General features: G+C 46.0%; 1 protein-coding gene across 1 annotated transcript in view; it reads left to right on the top strand.

Annotated features, from left to right (window-relative positions):
• The window catches only part of adgra1b (adhesion G protein-coupled receptor A1b), a gene marked incomplete at its 3' end in the record, with an annotated part of 137689 nt that overhangs the window by 90029 nt on the left and 26081 nt on the right, over positions 1–21579 (top strand). The window contains exon 15 of the mRNA XM_079168841.1: positions 18219–18346. Coding sequence (XP_079024967.1) covers positions 18219–18346 — 128 coding nt within the window. The remainder of the gene's footprint in view (positions 1–18218; positions 18347–21579) is intronic.

The following is a 21579-nucleotide window of genomic DNA, read 5'->3' on the forward strand; positions in this document are numbered from 1 at the left end:
CAAGGGGAACGTCCACATTCGCGGTCTCACGCGGAGCGTTTTGCGCGCCTACTAATGCAGTCACCACACCCGCCTGGTCTCTGCAGTGCCCGAGAAAAAGGACCCTTATTTACGGACTCGTGACATCATCCTCCCCACCCCCCCTCACCCCCTGCTTGGCCTCATCTAAAATGCTGTGTATTGCAACAAGGACCCTTATAGCATATAGGGGTTTGCTTCTGCAAGTACTGGACCTGTTGCATAATCGTTTAAATGTCAGAACTGAGGGCAGTCACTGCCCGGCATGCCAGCCAGTTGGCCCGTTTTTTGTTAATCCACAGTATCTACAAGTAAAGGCGCCTCCATAAGCGAAGCTCTCAGTTGTTATGAGTTTCAAACAGAGGCGCTGAAAGAACACTTTGGTGTTCTGGGGGAGGGGGGGGGGGGGGGGGGGGTGTTCCACGCTGTGACGGCATCAGCAAAGGGGGACAGCAGCTTTTGTTTTCTGAGCGTGCTCCGTACCCCCCTCGATCCCAGCAGTCACGTGATTCAGCATCCATTAGAGCCGCATCACCTTCTTTGCTTCTATATGATGCAGCTGAATCGGTGCTCCTGTGATGCGGCGGGGTCAGCCACCAAGCATGACATCGCTCAGAGATGAATAATGCAAATCATTTCAAGGAATACGGGTGTGTGTCTGTGTGGAGACAGCCCGATAACAGTTGTCCGTCTGGGGACGGATGTTTCGGGATACAAGCACTTTAATGGGAGTCTTTTTGAGTTGGCTCAGGAAGAAATTACGTAGTAGAGAGTCTCCCTCCGCCGAATTTGTGGATCTGTGTGGAAGAGCTCGACAGCAAAGCTTTTGTTTTTTGGCGTACATTAGAGTCAGATGAATTAAAATGCATATCATTTAGCTTTTCTGGCGTTGAAAAGCAGCGTCAGTGACCTGTTACACTGAAGCTGTAGCTGATACGGATTGTTTTAAGATGTGGGTCAGACAGGTATTGAAAGACAGCATGCCTCTGTTTTGGAATATATCTGTATATATATATATATAAATATTTATTTTTTCCCTCTCCTGCACTGAGCTGAACTTGAGCCTGTTAGAAAGCAGCCGTTCCAGATTTCAGCACCAGGGACAGTTCCCATGCATCCCTCCCCCCCTCCCCCCTCTGCCCCCCTGTGTCCGTCTGAAAGGAGGGCTGACTCACTCGTTTACAGCAATGCAGCCTCATCATCTGTCTTCATCCCTCCACACACACCCTTTTTTACCCCCCCCCCCCCCCTCCCAAAGACACACCTCTCCTCCGTGTTCTGTACCTTCTGGCCGCCTCACTAGCGGCTCGTTTTGTTTATTCTTTCATTGAGGCCATAACGTAGATGAAGGAGCTCCTGCGTTTGATCGCTGCAACGCTCCAGACTGTTTAATATGCAGGAGCAGACCTTTACAACGAGGGAGACATGCGGGTGGAGGGGGGTGGATGGGTGGCTTTTTTTCTAAGTATCCAATCATAACAAAGGCCCTAAGGCCACGGGCCAATAAGGGAAGAGCTGCTCCGAGATGCATTCCCATACACTGGACAGGATTTAATGAATGTGTGAGGCGAAAGTGGATTTTCTTGGAAACAGGAGGCTCCTCCAGTGACGCCGCCTCTGCATCAGAGTTACAGTAGAGAGCAGGTGACGTGTCGGTTAAACAGCCTCATACAGCGCGGTTGGGATTGTGGAGGAAGGCGTCTGCTTTGGAAAGTGGGAAAGCAAGGGTTGTTGTTGGTGATGGTTTATGCAGGGAAGAGACAAAGAGATACAGTACAACACATAGTACATTGATTCAGATCCTCTACTTCAGTTAAAGTACCAGTATGTTATTGTAAAAGTATATACAAGCAAAGGTACTACATGCAACATAGTGGATACTTGTACCTATTTGGGCCTGAAACAGTTATTTAAATGAATCCCGCTGAGACATTTAGGCGGGAACTTTCTCTTTTGGTGGAACTGTCAAGGGGCACCACTTGTTTAATCATGTGTTGTTGTTTTAAAAGTATAATATTTCAGGTATTAAAGTAGCATGTGAGTAACATACTCACATTTTCAGCCTGTAATGGAACGTGGTCTGACGTCCCCCACCGCCGCGCTTACTTGGCCTCAGGATTTGCAACAGACCATTATTTTCATTATCATTTGAGCCGCCCATTATTTTTCATCAATTCATGTTTTTAACTATGAAATGAAAAAGTAATAATAAGAAAGGAAATGGCCATCAACGTTTCTCAAAGATGATGTTTGACCAACAATCCAAAACCTGAAGATGACATTTGAAACAGTAAACCCTCACTTTGGCAATTTTGTCTGACAAATGACTGAAACAAGTAGTTGGAGATTCATTTTTGATGATGAGCCGATAATCAAGTAATTATTGTAGCTGTACACAGCTTTAGCATTCAACGACTGACGGTGCTAAATGTGTTGTCGTTATTTGTTGATGTCCAGCAGCACTTCAACAAATCCGTCCCACAAATAGAGCAGGACAGGCGGCCTCACGCACCATTTTAATAATGCCGTATTATGCCAACATGAAAACGTCTCCGTCGGAGAACCCGCCGCCTCGATCTCGCCAAGCACACCGCGATTCACTTCGCTGCTGCCGCTGCTGCTGCACCTCCATCTTGAACCAAACCAACCAGGACAGGATCCCATCTCGTTCCATTAGTTCTCATTGGCTGAGCCTTCTACAGGCTCCATACCGGTGTGACATCCCCGCTGACTGCCGGAGCCGACCACAAGGTCTCCCCCCCCACAGTCCATCCCTCCGTTCTCTCCTCACCCTGAAGGCTATAGGAACAATATATCAGCTTGACTTTGTTTTGTTCTTTTGGTGCAAACTGTTTATTGCCTACTCGATCGTTATTATTGGCACTCAAAAGGTAGTAACTTGGAGGAAATGAGGGATGAGTGTATGGTAGGAGGGTAGAGGAGATAAAATTAGAAAGCCTTCTGTGCTTCAGCGGAGAGGGAGCGCCAATTGATTGTGATTGCATTCTTTAAAAAAAAAAAAGAAGAAAAAAAGCATCCTTTTAAGGTTGTTTACTCAAATTCAATCCACATTCGGCGCTTTCTCGCCGGGCAATTACCGCGAATACACACATACTGTAAGTTGTGCAGGATGCGCTGTCGCTAATTGAAAATCACCTTCTGGCATCTTTCACATCTCCTGCAGCTCAGAAGCAGTGTTCTTGTTTGCTGGTGTGTTTTTCCTCTCCGCGTCTTATTTTTTTTAGCGTGTAGCCGTCTCGGAGCTGTCCTCATTAGTCCTTTGTCCACATCTGTGCTCGAGGCGGACATAACGAGGTGACAAGCCGGTCTTCGCCGCTCGCCCACGAGCAGGCTTCATCGGGGTTAACTTTATCCCCACGCCCCGGACTTCTCTGTCTCTGAGAGGTTGTCACACTAAAGGAGCTTTGCTGTGTGTGTGTGTGTGTGTGTGTGTGTGCGTTTAAAGAGATGAAGGGATTTACAGTGATAATGACTATGACCTGTTTAGATATGCGTACGTCTTTTTCTGTTGATATGCATTGTAGTGGGGGGAAGGGGGCGATGACAGGCTGCGATATCAACAGAGGCGGGGTGACGCCTTGTGCTTTTGTGTGTCAGCTGATAGTGGATTTAGAAACCTAGAGGACCAGGGAGCCATACAATAAGCACCTCTCAGCCTCTGGAGAAGAGCAGTGGATAGGCAACCTCACTGTGACGACGGGAATCCAGGGAAAGCCAGCGCTCCCTGCCGACAAATGGTCCAGCAGATGAGCTCCCATAACATCAAAGCTTTGTTTTTTTTGGCAAATTAAACAAGCAAGATATGACACGTTAATTAGTGAGCTTCAGACGTGTTAGTTTATGTCACCTTTGGCAATACTTACATAACAGTTTGTATGATTGCTTACGGAAAAGTACTCCTCGTTTTTCGTGCGTTTTCCTGCGAATGTCAATTTCCGCTCGTGTCACGCAGAGTGTTTTTAAAAATAAACTTCCATATTTACGAGAAACAACTTCCTTAGGTTTAGGCAACAAAAAAACTTAGTTCGAATTTTGAAAAGATCGTGAAACACTTGGTTACGTTTAAGAAAAGATCGTGAAACACTTGGTAAGGTTTAGGAAACAAAACTGCTTCGTTAGGAAAAGATCGTGGTTTGGCTTCAAATAACTACCGAGATGCTGTTATTTAAGTACGGAAGTGACGTGACAAATAAATCAACATTGATTTCTCGTTTCCTGGGTGAAAGACCTTTCTTTTTGTTTGGCCCTTCCACCCTGTGTGGCTTTTCTGCAGCCTGTATACTTCCTGGTTCATGATTACGTGGATAACATCCAATCGATTTCGTAGGATCTCACGTTGTTATAGAACAGCCTGCCTTTGGACAGAGCCAGGCTTCCTTCTTTCTGGTTTGTGCTAAGCTAAGCTAGCCGTCCGCTGGCTTTAGTTTCATATTTACAGAAGGGACACAAGAGTGGCAGCCATTTTCACATCTAAAGGGGAACACCACTGAAACCAACAGTTCCTGAGGAGGTCTGGAGCTGCTCCGTAGAAAACAAACAGGAGAGAGATTTGGTATTTATTTCAAGACTTAATAACTTGATGACATCACAGGTTTGAGTTTTAGCTAGAAGAGAGATTTTTTTGTTGTGCACCAAATGATTAAAGCATTTCAATATCAATTTGGAAAATGGGCGTAGTTCCCCTTGAACTCTTGGCAAGACGGCATATGTGTATTTCCCAAAGTGTTGAACTGTTCTATTGCGTACTTGAAAATGTGAAAAAAAGTCACCACATAGCTTTACAGGATATGAGTAATCAGCAATGTGTGTTTGTGTTGAGCTTTGTCCTATTGATGCAGCATGATGAATAAAGCATCCATCCATCCATCCATAAGCTAATTGTCAGAGTAAACGCTAATCACGCGCAGGCCCACTCAGCGTCGGCCACCGTTCACCCTTTACCTCGCTCTCACTTATTCCAAAATGCGGCGGCCGACAGGCTGACAGGCCGAGCGCTAATCCACCTCCATGCGTGAGTAGCGGGCTCCTCGCCCCGGCTACGCTCAGGCTTAGCGTCGTGTGAACTTACTGCACGTGCCAGTTGAGGTTCAGCTCAGGTTAACAATATTTAATGCATGCACTCGTGTTCCATTTGTAAGCATTAACTTAAATTTGATGTCAGGCGTGATTACCTTCGCACAAGGGGATTGCTTTGTGTGTGTGTGTGTGTGTGTGTGTGTGTGTGTGTGTGTGTGTGTGTGTGTGTGTGCTGAAAACACATTGCCGCTGCAGACTTTGTTCGGTTGCCGCTGCACTGATTTAACCTCTGTGTTTGCAGACTGCAGACTTTGGTGCGGTGAAAGCGGAGGGGAACAGACTGCTGTTCACCTTACATGTGATGCAGATTGTTTTCTCCCCGACCAATGAGTTCAGAGCTCACAGAACGCCGTTTCTCTCACACATCAACAGTTGCCGGAGCGAGCTGATACTCACCATTGGTCCTTCTCCCCCGACGCTCCTTTATTGGACGCTCTATTTTTTAATTCGCTGCGTATCCCTTCTTTTTTTTTTTGTTTTAGCCTAGATACAAATTGCATTGCTCTAACCTATTATTATTCAAATTATGTCCGCTCCTCAGCTAAGTGTATGACAGACTATAATAGTGCTGCTCGCAGCAGAAGGGGATTGTTGCCCTTAATGTGTGTGCGCGCATGTGTGTGTTTGTGTAAAGGAAGTTAATAGGCTATTCGATGGTCCCGTGGTTTTGATGTTGCTTATATACGTCCGCTGATTAATTGTCAGCCAACACCGCTCTACCTTCATTTCATTTTTATTTTCATAGAAAGACAAACCGCTTGCTTGAAATGCAAAAACCGTCCTCGCTGACAAGCGGCCTTTATGAAAGCTAATGATGTAGTCGCATTTCGATTTTATATCCAACCTGATGGTTTTGGCGCGCCTCCTCTCAAACAATTAGCGCTAGAAATGAACACCCGGGCGAGGTGTAAACGGGTTGTTGTTTTTACCGCCACGCCGCGCCGACTCGCCGACATCTGCTATGCGACGTCTACAATAAGCCACTAGTGATCCAAACCAAACTGGAGCCAACTTGTCCTCTCTGCGTGTGACGGAGCCCCCCCCCCCCCCCCCCCCCCCCCCCCCCCCCCCACACACACACACACACACACACACACACGATTCATGTCCTAGCACGCTGTGGGTACACGCAGTCTGGATCAAACAGTATGAAAAGAGAAAAAAATACCAGATCTGAAGCTGTCAATGTTCTAATGTCCCCCCCGTCCCCCGTCCCCCGTCCCCCCGTCCTCTAACCAGATGCTCCCTAGTGGACAGCGCGACCCTCTCTGAACCCCAGAGGCAGCTTGGGAGAAATGAGGGCACTCCGTGTAAACAGCCTCCCTGTGTCTCCCTCTCTCCCGTCTCTTCTGCCTCCGCTTGAGCTCCTGTCACTGGTTCGCAATTGGGCTGCTGTATTTGTGCGCCGCGTTTAACTGAACCGGACAGCACCTCATTTGCACAATGCTGGCCAGTCTAGACAAACACATTAAGTGCTTTATTTTTTATTTTTTTTTCTCCTCTGTATTAAGGCAGTGTAGAAAGTGATCCTGGCCCTGTGGCTGGCTGCATGTCCCCCCTCTCTTGTCAACCAGCTCCCAGAATGCCCGCCTCTTCCCTCTCCATCTCACTGCTGCTGCTGCTGCCAGCCAGCGATTAGCACAAGTATATCTCCACATAAACAGACGAGGCCGAAGGTGAAAGGCGACAGTCGTTTTCATAAGGGACTCGGAAAATTAATCTCTCGCAAGTGGTTTATTATACATCGTGGCCTTTTTTTTCCCGCCACATCCAATCACGATCGCCGCGACCTTTTGCCGTTTGACCGTGTCGCTTTGTAAACGTGCATTCTTCTCCTCGGCACACAGGCCGAGTACATTCATGCCCTGCGTCTCTTTTAGATTTATTGTAAGGGCGTGGAGCTGCTGCTGCTGCTGGTGGTTGCTTGGCTCATAATTAGGGAGCAGCTATTGATGCGATGTGGCCCCCAGTGCACTCCTAGTGAGGAGATAAGGACAGCAGAAAGACTGGTGTAGTTTAAAGGGGGAGGGATAACATGACAAGGGGTATATCTTTAGGCAAAGTCTATTAAGAGCCCTTCAGATTTTTTTAGTGTTTAGATTCTATTTTTAGAATGTGATGTGAATATTAGCGTTTTACTGTTTTCATGCAGGAAAGTAGCCTCTCCGAGGATTTGTGAGATGAAGCCCAACCTTGCAGATTTCTTTTCACATCCAATCATGAGTTGCAAGACCACCTGATGATATCTGGGACAGACAATTCCACAGACGGAGCAGTGCAGCCATGCGTCTGTCTGTGCTCTCTGATAGGACAGGTAGTAAGAGAGCCATGCATGTAACAAGTAGAGCAGCCTTAGATGTTAACACTCGCAATATTCCCCTCCCCCCTTTTGTCTACAAATCCAGTGAACAGACCATAAACACAAACGGTATGGTCTGTGCAGCCGAAGCCTGATATTGCTGTAGAGTGACGTGTAAATTCACCGTCCTGCTGTAAATACTCACCAGCCCTGCGTTAATCTGCAGCTCAGACGAGTCCCCATAAATGCACAGTTTACTCCTCTTTAAAAAGCTTTAAAACTACAGTTCCCAGCTGTTGTAGGAAATTACGGCGCCGTTCTGTTTTCAAGATTTATGTCTTCATTAGAAGCGAATGGGCGTGGGGGCTGACACAGACAAGTCGGGGGAGCAGATTGCAGTTGTGGTTTTGGTCTTCGCGTGGGATTTGTTGACGATAGAGGAAAAACACAGAATAATGCCAGCCCAACGGAATAACGTTGGGACACGGTGCGGTTAGGGTTAGGCAACCAAAATACCTGGTTAGGGTTAGAAAAAAACATCACGGTTTGGGTTGATGTAATTAGTTCTAAAAGTCTGTTGTGCAATTACAATAATTTTGTTTTCACATGGGACACGAACACCGGCCCCCTGAGTGAAAGTCCTGTGTTTGTTTCACCCATCCACCCCCGCTCTTTGAGGACTTCCTCGAGCACGTCTGATCTAGTATTAAGACTAATACTGACTCGGATGGGTTTACATCAGAGTGGTGTGTCTCCTCAGGCTCTAAAGGATGCCGTGTGCGTTGGTATCAAAACGCAGAGGGTCGCTGCCAAAGCTTTGTGTTTGTCCTGCCTTGGGAGTGAGAGTAGGCTGGCCAGCCTAATCCTTGAACTGGCCATTTTGGCTACTCTGACCTTTCTTCTCAAGGGGACGGGCTCATACGTGGGCTGTAGCTAATCATTTTAGGCCACAAAATCTCCCAAGATAAGGCGTCAACATGTATTTGCATAGCCCAATACTGCATACTCGGGGCTTTACAGGGCCAAGACTGCAACAAGGAATAACTCCTCAAACAGGCTCTGCACATAACGGGAAAAAAAAGAGAAACCTCAGGAGAGTCTATTCAAAGAGAGATCTCTCCTCCTTGGACGGCTGGGTGTTCTGGCTATTAAAAATGAACAGTAAGTTGTAGTAATAATATAAAGGAAACCCAGCATGCAACAATCTCTAATCTGATATAAGAAGTCCAAAGAAAAGGGTCCAGTGAAATGAGTCCACGGCAGATCCAAGATCAGTTGTTGAGATTGTCCAAGGTGTCAGCGGGGTACGGTTAGTGTGCAGTCTGGAGTAGCAGCAAGTATTTTAAAATAAGCTTCTCTTTGATGCTGCGGAACACAACAATGAGAGGCTGACTGATGGCAGTAGAGATATTTTAAAAGGATCTTTCCCCCGTTGGGTCCATCTTCAGCGTTATCTCCGTGTATCCATCTTGGAATGAGCACATGTGAACTGTTGACATGCGAGTGAGGGGGAATGGGTGAAGACATGTCTGAAAGACGCATGACGGAGTGAATTACCCGTCCATAGAAGCGCCTCTGTGCGGCCTGGGTGAGTGATGCGCTCTGGTATCAAAGGTGAAAAACTAATCCGGGCTCCGAAACTCCCTCCCCCCTTTTCCACTGTCCTGACACTTTGGCTTACAAATGGCGCTGACGAGATGCAAACATGTAAAGTGCCAGGCGGTGGAGACGGAGCGTCCACTTACGCCTAAATGGCACGGATAGCACAACTGTCAAGACGGTAAAATGGAACCGGGCCGGGATCACGGCGAGCAATCTGTAATCAAAAATGGAGGGAAATTGCATCGTGGGTTGGGGGATGGGAAGGAGAGGCTGAGGGAGAGAGATGCGAGTCAGGCGTACAGTAGCTTCCTGGACTGAAGGGGTGATGATTTACCTTTTGTGTCCTCCTCTCTCCATCCGTCTCCGCGTCCTCTGTCTCTATAATCACTCATCTCCCCACATTCTCCCCCATCACTGCTTTTCACTGTCGTCCCCGCCACAAGCCGTTTCATGTTAGACGCATCGCATAACATGTTCTTCATACATTTATTCTTTGCACGGTTGACTGCATCCATTCATTCAAGAGCACCCCCCCCCTCCCTCCCCTTCTCGCTCTCTCGGGGTGCTGAACTGCTGCCACGCGGCAGAACACAAGAACACGACGGTTACGCTGCCTGGCAAAAAGAGCTTTATTTTGGCTTTTCAGGGGGAGGCAGTGGCAAGACGCCGTGCCTCGCAAACAGGCCTTGTGGTTTCTATGGCGATGCGAATATAGAGCCACGAAATGCCCCAGCGTCGCACAGTTGTTGTTGTTTTTTTTTTTTTTGGGGGGGGGGGGGGGGGGGGGGGGGGGGCAGGACACAGAGAGAGGGCACGCGCAAACGGTGGACCGCAACGCCGCCAAGCATCACGATGCCGCCGTCTGTGGGAGAGGCTGTCTGCTTTGTGTTGCTGGCCGGGTTTGCAGTGCATCCTCTTTAAGCGTTACCGGAGCAGAACCCATTGTTACGGCGGGGGGGGGGGGGGGGGGACGTATCGACCAGCAAGGGAACGAGGTGCGGGCCGGCGTAATGCATGCTCCCACTCGGTGTGCCGAACAGCATGCCGTCTCACGGACCTCAGAGCAGAGCGTGAGCAGAGTGTGTAAGAGGGCCGAGGTGTTTGTGGCATGCGTGTGTGTGTGTGTGCGCGCACATGTGAGCGCACACAGAGCCCATCCATTGAGCAGTCTGTGGCGTGTAGCAATTGGAAAAGATGAGTCACCCCTCTCAGACAACAGCTACCAAACCTCTCTCTCTCTCTCTCTCTCTCATGCACACACACACACACACACACACACACACACACACGTAAAGAAGGTGAGAGACATGATGTTGGCAGGCAGAGTTTCAGGCTCGCTCATACTGTCACATTGAAACCAAACCCCGCTGAAGAGGTTCGTCTCATTCAAGCTGCTTCGCTCTACATTTTAAAAACAATCTGCTCTCAGATTTATTTCTATTGATTCACGTTCTCAGAGAGATGGGATGTTCGGAGGGGCAGGCTGGTGGCTTGGGTCCGATGTTGTGGGTGAAAAAATCTCGACATGAAATTTGGGTCGAGGTTCTGATGTCCAGTGTCGTTTTGGATTCGGTTCCAGTTTGGCAAGATTACAATGAAGGTAATGTGAAGAATCTAGAATGAATCTTTGCTGTCGTCTAGTTAACTTACCAGAGATCGTTTTATAACATCACCCTGTAACGTGTGGCCGCAATGAAATACATCAACAACCATTGAATGGATTGCCAGTAAATGTGGTGCCTTCATGCTCTCATGGGATGAAATATAATAACTTTGGTGATCGCATAACTTCTCATCTAGTGCCGTCGTCAGGTAAAAGCATTATTATGGCATGATGACGTTAACCAGCTCACTGGAACCGGTTTGGGCAGGCACCTCCAAAAGAATACTTGACAGGTGATTGGATGAACCATCTGTCAATCAAACTCTTGTCGCAGCCAGTTGAGAGAAGAGCGAAAAACATCTTTTCAAAGGAGAAAAGCCTTCAGTGCTGTTCTTTGCTCTTCTTTCAGTTCTGATAGAACCTCAGGAGCATCACTACTACTACTACTGCTGTAGAACTGCTGCATCACATCGCATTAGTTTTTGCTAGGTGCACCTAATAAACAGGAAACCGAGTATTAAATAAAGGATCTGAATGTAATAATGGATTCAGATCTGATAAAAAAGCTATTGAAGCCCAGCCCTAGATGGAACATGTCGGTGTGTCAGGGAGCCGTAAACACAGTCAGCCTGTGGTGCGATTAGGTATCTCCCAGTAGCCATGTGTTTTTTACCGTATGACGGTGAAAGGAAAGAAAGAAAGAAAGAGATTAGAGTCATCCCCGTGTCTCCGTCCCATATTAAAAAGCTATCTTCTCCCTGCATTCACATTTGCTCGTATTGATTCAGCAGACGTGTGTACTCGCGTCTCTTTGTTTCCGGTCATAGAGGGGGGGGGGGGGGGTTGTGTGGGTTGCCTACAGTGAATTACGAGCTTGTACTCTGTTTGCAACAGTGAGTGGTGCACAAGGCCCATTTATTTAATTTTTTTTTCGATAGTCGAGCTTTAAACATCTCCACAGAACAGCGATTACAGTGTCTGTTGTGTAGGAAGTGGAATCGCCTGAAGCAACACATACAACCCTTCCAATCTGAGGCTCTAGAGAAATTAATGCTAATGAAACAATGGCCCCCTTGATGTTTGAGGAGATAAGTGCGCCACGACTGATGCGTCTGAGCCTCATGCGACGGCGGTGCTCATCGAGAGGGGCTTCGTCTTTCACGCCGAGGTTTCCTCATCAGCTCATAATGTTTGTTGATTTGACGGATGTGCGCTTGATTCCACTGGTGATTGGATTACTCGTTTCACGGTGGGCCTTGTTTACCTCCGCTGCTGAACGTGTGTGTGTGTGTGTGTGTGGGGGGGGGGGGGGCCTGATTGCGAGTGCGACCGTATCTCAACGCCACGAGCTGAGTGGCGGCCGCAAGGGAGAGCTGAAACACTGATGACCTGCATCAGTGGTGCGTGGCCGTTTTCTCCGACCATTGTCAAGCCCTGAGTTTATTCCACCCCGTCTCTCTCTCTCTCTCTCTGTCTCTCTCTCTCTCTCCCTCCGTCACACGGTGCACAGGGCGAGCCAGAGTGGGTTTGATTTGCACACTCACTCCGGTTCTGTTGCGGCGCTCAAGGATGATAAAATGCAGTGCTGGATGGGAGCTGAGAGCCTGCGGGCTGTTCACTAGAGGATTTTAATTTTGTTTTCCTCTCGCTCCTTCCCTCCCTCCCCCCCCCTCCCCTCTCTCCCACAATGTTCGCGCGTCCTTGCGTGCACCAATGCGATTACAACAGGGCGAAGGAGCACATTTGCGACGACATATGTCACAGATTGGCCCACGGGTTCCCGCGTCTACGACGCCGTCAATTAAAACGAGACCCGCGTTCATTTTGCAAGATTTTGCCTCCCGAAGGTTCTTGCAGCTCCCAGACAACCGAGTAAGTCCTCTCAGATCAACAGCGCATTTGCCCCAATTTTATTCTGCAGCGCTGATAACCTTGCACCCACTGTTCGCCGAGATTATGGATCAAGTTTAATTGACTCTGGTAATCTGATTTTGGCATTGGGGTGGTGAGGGGGGTGATCCTGGATTAAAGTTGTAACTACAACACAAACGGGGATCAGGGGCCTGTTCAGCTGGAGACACTCGGGGAGACAATGGAGACATGTTCGGAGGTAACATGCCAGCGCTAATCCAGAATAGGCTAAACTAAGCTGCCCTGGGTGGTAATGAATTGCGTCGAGAGAGAGAGAGAGAGAGAGCGGTCACGCTGATAAAGTGGTGTCGTGATGTAACACGATAGCATTAGCGATGATAACATGGAGCGGAGGAATCACATTTGAAGATGGCTGCAACTGTCCCCATCTGAAGAGTACAACACAGAGTTGTTTAGAGCGCGCCGCGAGCTACGCCAACGGCCCATCAGTCTTCATGACAGCCGGGCCGACAAAAGGGAGCTGCAACTTTACAGTCCGTGTCTGTTGCGCAGCACTGAGAGGCCCATGCGTGACTTAAATGTATGGGAGTCGATGTAGAACTCACATGTGGCAGCCTTCAAGAGACACAGATATGAGAGCATCTGCACATGTTTTAAAGAACATGATTTGGATACAATTCAGCGCAACTAGGATCCCTCCTGTTCCTAATGTGCTGCAGCAGTTTGCCCCGCATCACCCCCGGGAGCACAGACACTGCTTCTCGGAGCCGTGTGCACACTTTGTTCAGGGCACCCTGTCGTCCACCTCACCCTTTTTTTTCTTTGGGCTAAAAGGGCCAGTCTCCCTTCATCCGTCTTCCCTTTTCTCTCTATTCTCTCACCACAGCTCTCCTCTGCTGTAAGGTCTTTTTAATTTTTTTCTTTTTTTTTCTTGTAACCTTTATTTGTCCAGGAGAGGGTTCTGCTGAGCACGCACGCTCTATTCCAGCTTTGCCCTTCTTCGCTTTCATACTCCTCTGCTGTATATGCTGCCCCTGTAAAATGGAAGTTCCTCTATTGTTGGCCTGTGAGCAGCTGTTCAGCACCTCACACAAGGGTACTTCTGAAGTAGTTGTTGAAGAAGGTTTACTCATTCACTTTGAGCCAGCCGGCTTCTTCTCAAAGCTTTAGGCTCCTGCTGTGCTCCTTTGGCTGGTCTGGAAGCTGTCTGGTTTGTTTCTTAGTCACATAAAATGCTCTTGTATTTCAAGCTTAAATCGTCAAAGCTAAAACAGAAATTAAATTTCAATGTCAAGACATTAAAATAAGTCTGTCAGCTTATTTATTTACCCGAGACATTTGTAGGCTGTTTACTATAAGCAGCACATGCAGGTAAATTACTCAAATCGTGCAAATCACATCAGTCAGCTGTTGTGATTGGTCCGGACTTGGATGTGATAGTAGCATAATAAACGGTGTCTTTGTGCTTTGGGTGAGGGTTAGGCTTACCAAGGTGACGTCTTCAGTTTGCTCGTTTTGTCCAATCAACAGTTCAAAACACAAAGATATTGACTCTACAATGATGTAAAACTGAGAAAAATAGTAAATAATCAAATTGGAGAAACTGAAATCTGTGAATGAAAAGTGATTTAAACCATTAATTGATATAAATAAGTTGATTTATTTTCTGTTGATTGACTTTGTCGATTAATTGTTTCAGCTCTATTGTGTATCCCACATGTGTCTGCTACATGTTTTGATGATGGTAACATCAGTCCTTCTGGTCTCATATCCAAAGGCTCGATTTGGACTTCAACTTAAACATATTTTTACTTTCATTTCAACTAATTTTCTCAATAACTCAAACATTTGGTCTATAAGAAAACAGAGAAAATACCCATCATCATTTTCCAGTTTCCAAATCAACACATCGGTTTGATCAACTGTCAAGATATTGAGTTTACTAGAAGACTAGGAATACCATGGAATTGAGAAGCTGCAACAAAGGAAAGTTTGGGATTTGAATCTCCACCAGGCCATTGACAGCTGACTCCTTACTCCTATTTACCAGCCGGTAGTTACGCAAGTGATCCACAACTGCCTCAAGATTCTTAATACCCAATTTGGTACCACGGTAAAAAATAAAACCCATGAACTTCAACAAACAATCCATTATTACTGTTTGCATGCTGATTTCTGCAAAAAATATATCATATAAAGATACTAATTTACCTTTGCCCAATATTAATGTCAACAGAATGGAGCTTTAACGCATTCTAAAGTAGCTCGATGCAACCTCCGAATGTTAGCTGTTCCATGAATTAGCCAGGAGCAGCTAACAGCTAACCGCTAACGTTACTCGCTCTCGTCCTGCCAGTTTCATCACAGATTTGTTGTTCACAATGTAGCATGATCAGGGAAATGTTCTATCGTCCCCCGGGACATCTGGGCCCTGTTAGTCTCGAGCCCTGATCCTCAGATCGACTCGGTAACAAAGTATCGGTTCTCGTGACATCCCTAAACCCGCCCCTTCTCACAAAGCAATGTATTGACAGGATGATGGAGAGACTAGAAGATTGAAAAGATGGTAGACAGTGCTTTGAATTAATACAATTAAATGAAAGATAAAACTTGTGGTTCATTGATTTTAACCTCAGTTTCTTAATGCAGATGTTTTTAAACTTGCGATAGCATTTCAAGTTTCAGTCTGTCAGTTTTTGTGCACAGTGGATTGATTTCTTGGAAACTGAAAGTCAATTTAAAACTTTTTTAGCAACAAGGCACGCGCATGGTTTTATGAGTAACCAATTCTAAGATGCATGACGTCTTATGGATTTTGAGGAAAGCAGCTCAGCACAGCTGTAGGCTGCTGAGCTTTATTTGTTGGGGTGAGAAATGGTTAAAGACTCTGGAGGCGAGAGGCTGACATTCTCAGCCAACGTGCTAAGCCCAGTGGTGATGATGATGATGTATCCCATGAGAGCGTTTGACTTCCTCGCTCACACCTAAAGACATTTAACTATGGCCGCCGTCACTCACCGTGTGACACTTTAGCGTCACGGCGAACCGCTCAATGTGTCTGAGCACGATTTAGTTTTTACCGATGCAGTTACTGATTACCTCGGAAACGATTTGTCTTTGACCTTTGGTTGAGTTGCTGTTATTTTTTATGATCTAAACCCCTATGAAGTGGTATTTGCTCTTAAAGTATATAAATCAGCTTAGTGACTTAAAAGCTTCATTTCAGCAGGATTTCTTGCTGATGCTTCAGGCCTGGATTTTTTTTTTCTCTTTTTGCGACATCAATTCATTGAGCTGTAATTAACACCAGCTTTCATTGTCCTTCCATGACATCGCTCCGGGGACAAGTACAAACTTAATAATTCCCTGTAAATCCGCAGCTACCAAATTATTTGAAGCTGTTTACAATTTTGGAATGTGTTTCGTGTGCTTTCTCCCCCAAAAGCCCCCCCTCACTGCCCTTTCCTTCTCTCTGACATTATTGTCTGTGTGCGACTGTGCTCCCAAATGAAGATACATTTTATTGCTCAGGTCTAATTACAGGCTTCCTCCATCCCTCCCTTCTTGTCGTTTTTTAGATTTTTATGGCCGCGCTACGAGCTGCAAACTCATGTCAGTATTTTTAAAAATCGATGATTTTTTTCTCTTCTTCCACTACCTTTCAAAGTATTTCTTCAGAGATGTTGGTTGGTATTAAAGCTGCTCCAATCAATACGTTTTTATATTAACAATGTATCAAATGACTACATGCCAGCTCGATGGTGTTTTAAGGCTTTGTTTGATACCCCTCAAACAGGTAGCTGGTTTCAGCTAATGGTTGTGACAAACCCACTGTACGCTACCTGTTTAGCACTTAACAACAGACAACCAGGTGGTGAAGAAAGTGGAGCATTTAGCAGGTAAAGAGGCTCTAAAGAACCAGAAGAGAGGGAACATTGGACTTACATTCATCAGGTGGACACAGGCACATCTCCAAATCAATGCTAATGTTCCCCTGTGTCTGCTGGATGTATTTGCTAGCATGCTTCCAATGTTGTTGGGTTTTTTTCAGTTTAAAATAAATGGCAGTTTCATCTCCATCTCTGGTTGATATCTCACAGTAATGATTTGACCCATGACGGGCCAGAGCAGGTTTAACTGCCTGGCTGGGTTCCTCTCCAGGGCCTGTTACTGCCATTCTGTCTGTGTTACTGTCATGGGTTACCTGGTGTCTTCCCAAAATACAAGAACAGCTCATTTGCAGTTTACAATGATAACGCTGGCAGACTTATTGCTGAAAACCCTTATTCACTTTTGAAACAATGACTCCTTGGATTTCATGAGTAGACCAAAGCTGGCTTTTCCTTACCAGCCGCTCATTTTGCCGGCTTACATCGCAGTTCATGCCATGTTTTTAGATTTCAGCGGTAGCTAGCTAGCTAGCTAACTATGCTAACGTTAACTCCACGCGTTGGTTGAAAATGCCCTCATCAGCTATCCTGAACCTGTAAGCTTAGTACCAGCTTTCAGATAATGAATATCACCTCTTTGCAGCATATACTGCTGACCTGCTAGCAAAAGATCCCCTTAGCATGGGTCAATGAGGGTCTCTAGCGTTAAACGCACAGAAAAGGCTTTTTTAGACGCTTTGATGCGTGTTGGACTGAGTGTCTGCACCACACACACTCTCTTGCCCCCCACCCCCTAAAAAAACCCTTTTATTTCAACTCGGGCTACTACTTTACAACCGTGCTTATAAATGCTCAACTGAAGGTCAAGACCCCTCACGGGCCCCCGACAGGCTCATCAGCCTTCGGATAAACACGGAGAGAGAGAGAGAGAGGGACAACATCCCACTTGGCTACACACGGAGACAATGATGAAGTCAGACAGCGTGTATGTCTGTCTGTCTGTGTGTGTGTGTGTGTGTGTGTGTCTGTGTGTGTCTGTCTGTGTGTGTGCGTGTGGATCACGCTCTCTGACACGCACTCGCACTGAGCTGGCGGGGTTATGGAGATAAGGTGCGCTTTATTTAGCGACGTCAACACGATGGAGCCTAAATCGTGACATCACTGCCGGCTCCACACGGAGATGCCGAGCGGGTGTACAGATTTTTACAGCGGCTTGCTTTTTGTCTCTTAATACAACAGAGATAAAGCTTGGAGATACAGCATTAAAGTGGAAAAAGGTGTCTCTACTTTGAGAGTTTTGAGCTGTAGCTGTCAGAATAAAGAATAAATTACAAAGCAAATGGACTCTGATGTTGATAAGGTTTTAATAAGCGTCTCTGAACAATGTGTCTTTTACAGACACAAAAGAAGCGACTTAACTTTGTTTTGATTTTTTTTTTTTTGTCTGTTGGCCTGGCTGCTATCCATTTTTGTTTTGCTTTTCATCTCAGCAGACAGGGAAGATTATGCTATTGTTGCACAAGAGTGTCGGCTAAATGCCTGAAACGCGAAAATGTAAATGCAGAGGGGAAGAATATTCTTCTCCTCAACAGGGTTGTTGCTCTTTTATGCTGATTTGGACGGCGTTCTAGCTCGGGATACGTTCCCCCGACATCCATTTGTGTTTTTTGCCGTTTGCTCTGCTCATACGCTGTGGGGAGCTCATCGCCTCCGTCTTCGGCTGTCGGGAATGCTGTCACTGCTGAGGCCTAGTTCTTGCTCACTGATTATTCTTTATGATACTGTATTTTATAATGTCTCCCCCCACCCCACCCCTCCTGTCTTTTTCTTGCCTTAGGATCTGAAGAAGGTGCTGTCTTTCCCCCCGTACCCTGGGGAGTTTCTGCACCCGGTCGTGTATGCCTGCACGGCGGTCATGTTGCTCTGCCTCTTCGCCTCCATCATCACGTACATAGTGCACCACAGGTAAGAAGCAGGCGCCGACTCTATAAACTTCACACAAACGGCCATTGACTTCCTTTCCCGCATGCGGACACTCGGGCGGACGCGTCTGTAATCTCCCACCTTCATGGTTTTGCAGTTTTGCTTTTTAGTTCCCGGGTGTGAGTCAGATGCTTCAGGGCTGGCGTAAAGCGCCGCCGCCTGTCTGACTAAGAGGATCTAAAACACATGCGCAGACGCGTGTGCGCGTGTTTCAGACAATCATAGCATGCTTCTAATGGATTCCTACGGGGCATTTAGGCCACCTTTACTATTCCATATGGAGACGAAGACCGAGGATGTGCCGTATGGCTCCTCCGTTTTTTTTTGCACTGTGGCACCCGTCTGCCGTTATTAAAGCAGCGGGAGCCTGACTGGCGTTTTATTTCCGCACAGCAATTCATCATCTGTTTTTCTTGTCGAGCGTCACTCACTTTATCACGTCCGTGGCGTTAATGCGCTGTTATTGTAATAGCTCTGCATCCATTGATGTCTCAAATGTCTCATTTTCTAAAAAACTGTATTTTATTTACAGAATAACACTGTTAACTCACACAGATATATCTGCTTTTATTTACGTTTTTTTTAAAAATCCAAGCAAAGCAAACGCTTACGAAACCGTGTGAATGCGTAGCAGCACTTTGCGGTTTGCATCCGTTTGTGACACCTGGGACAGAGACAGGGTGCGTCCTTCTGCAGTCAGACGGAGATGACAGCATCTGGGGCTCCAAACAGCAGCATCGCTTACTGTCGTCTGGCACTGCAGTATTGACTGGAGAGAGAAAAAACAAAAAGCTGCAACACAGACAGAGAGTAATTTCAAAATGGCAGAAGATTGGGATTTGTGATTCAAGTCGAATGTAAACTGGGTATCCGGATGTTTGTGCAGAATTGGTGTGTTATTAAAAACAACAATAATAATAATACACAACCATGATCCGGAGGGTTTAAAGACATTTTTGATAGGAATGAGGTGAAGAAGAATGCTAAAAAACTTGAATCAAGGGCCTTTTAAAAAAAAGAAATGGTGGTAATGCACCACTCCATTTGTGATGGAAAAAACACAAATTCTCCAAAAAAATCTTTCTTTTAAAATGAATCTTTGAATAAACACAGATGCTAAACCATAGTGGTTGTAGAATGCTGATACATAATACTTCTTAAAATATATTTTATTCGACTTGGTAGGCATATTTTACAAGTGAGGAACAAGATTACAGATCTACTAAAATAAAATTTTGCATTTGAACTTTGAAAATGTATGATCATGCGGTGGTGCTTTTTTTTGCCAAATATATGAATATTACTTTCAGAGCAGACTGTGTATGTTTGCATGCACATTAGTATCCCATTCTTACCGCATTATATGGAACATAGTTATTCATATCCCTGTATACATGAACACAGCAATAAAAAGGAGTTTGCATGCACCAGGATCCCGATCTCTTCGTTTCTTCTCCAGCTAGCATGTCCATGTTCTTTTTAAAAAGCGGGTTGACGTGCACACATGGGTAGAGCGTAACTTGATACTCCAAAACACGACACTTGTGCGCGTGTGTAAACGCACTCATTCGTCACAAAGTGGTTCTCGGAGCAAAAAAAAAAAAAACGCATTAATTCCGGTTGAAACCAGAAAGTGAACGAGCCCATATTTAAGACATAAGGCCGGAGCTTTCATGGTTTCTGTCACACTCGAGGGGTTCCCTCTCAGCGACGCTCACATTAGCGAAAGCCAACACCTCCTCGTCCTCCACACCTCCCTCCAGGCGCTCCCCAGCGCTGAAACACATCTGTGTTTAGCAACACTTTTGGTTATGTAGTATCACTCCAGCCTGACTGACAGGATCCGAGCCGCGAAGCGGCCGGGACTGCGTGTTAAATGGGCAGAAATGCGAGGGAGGCTGTTCGAGGACAGGCGCTGTGGTTGGTGCGCGTTTTTGAATTTGTCACTTTCTCCCCTCAGTTAACAGACTCGCGCGCACACACGCATAAATACATGCATACATGATGTGCTGTTGGTTCTGTCCCTGCCAGAGAGATAAGCCAAGATAACAAATCTGATCTGGGATTAGGGCTGCAATGCTGATGTGTGATGTAGTTGCCTAGTAAAGAACATGATGGTGGATTTCATCCCACTTCTCCTTTGAACCCCAAATCCTTTGAACCCAATTGGCGCGATTCTTTTTGTGTCAAGTGCTCCCGGAGTTCTATCACCGATGTCATGCACACGCTGATGGAATCGGAGGAAGTCGGGTCTTTCCAAGTGGTCGTTGATGTTCCACGACAATAAGCGTCCACAAATCCACAGAGAATTCATAATAGAAGGTTTCTTCAGATCATCTCACAGTTATCAAACTGCATGACTTTTTCTTCCATGAAAAAGTCTTCCATGAAAAAAAAGTCATGCAGTTGATTGTTGTCTGGAGACGGAATGGTTGCAATTTTCTTCTGATTCCCAAGTCTTATTTGCTGATTCCCATTTTCTTTCCCAAATTTTTTTCACCGCCGTCCCGAAGTCAGTATAAACACTAATTCATTCTAAATGTTATCCTTTTACTTTCATCTATTTGTTTTCATAAATACAATAAATGATGTAATTCAAGCCTCTTAAAGCTAGTGTTTAAACAGTTCCTTCACTTATATCTATTTTATTTGAAAACATCTCCCTCAACCAACTGTATTTATCTTTTCTTGCCAAAAACTACATTTTGCAAGATTACATTTGAGCACATCACGATAGCGTTATAATTTACCTTTTTTTTTGATACTCTACTCTACCTCTAGCTGGAACGCATCACAATCGAGTCAATGCAACCTTTTGCACGTCAGCTGTTAGCTCCGTTATAAACAGGACTGTGCTAGAGAGACACTCCATGCTGTCGGCGCCGTGATTACTCTGAGAGGCATGATGGGAATGAATAACGACACGATAAGAGGCTGATTAAGTTAGTTGTTCCAAATGTTCTAACGGTTGTTCCCCCGCGGCTAATTTTGGACTTGAAGTCGTGACAAATTGCAAGCTTTATGCCTTCTTCACTCACGCCAAAGAACTTCCACGCCGACGACATGTTGTGTGTGTGGATGTGACGTTACTGTCTGTGCTGCTGCGTGCCGAGATAAAACGTGTGTAAAAGTAACCGGATATACGAGACGTCTTTATCGTCGTCTGTTATTATGGTTACAGGAACTGTGAGCTGCTGATACAGCATGACTTCCAT

The sequence above is a fragment of the Pholis gunnellus genome (assembly GCF_910591455.1).
Source record: "Pholis gunnellus genome assembly, chromosome: 11".
Classification (NCBI taxonomy): Eukaryota; Metazoa; Chordata; class Actinopteri; order Perciformes; family Pholidae; genus Pholis; species Pholis gunnellus.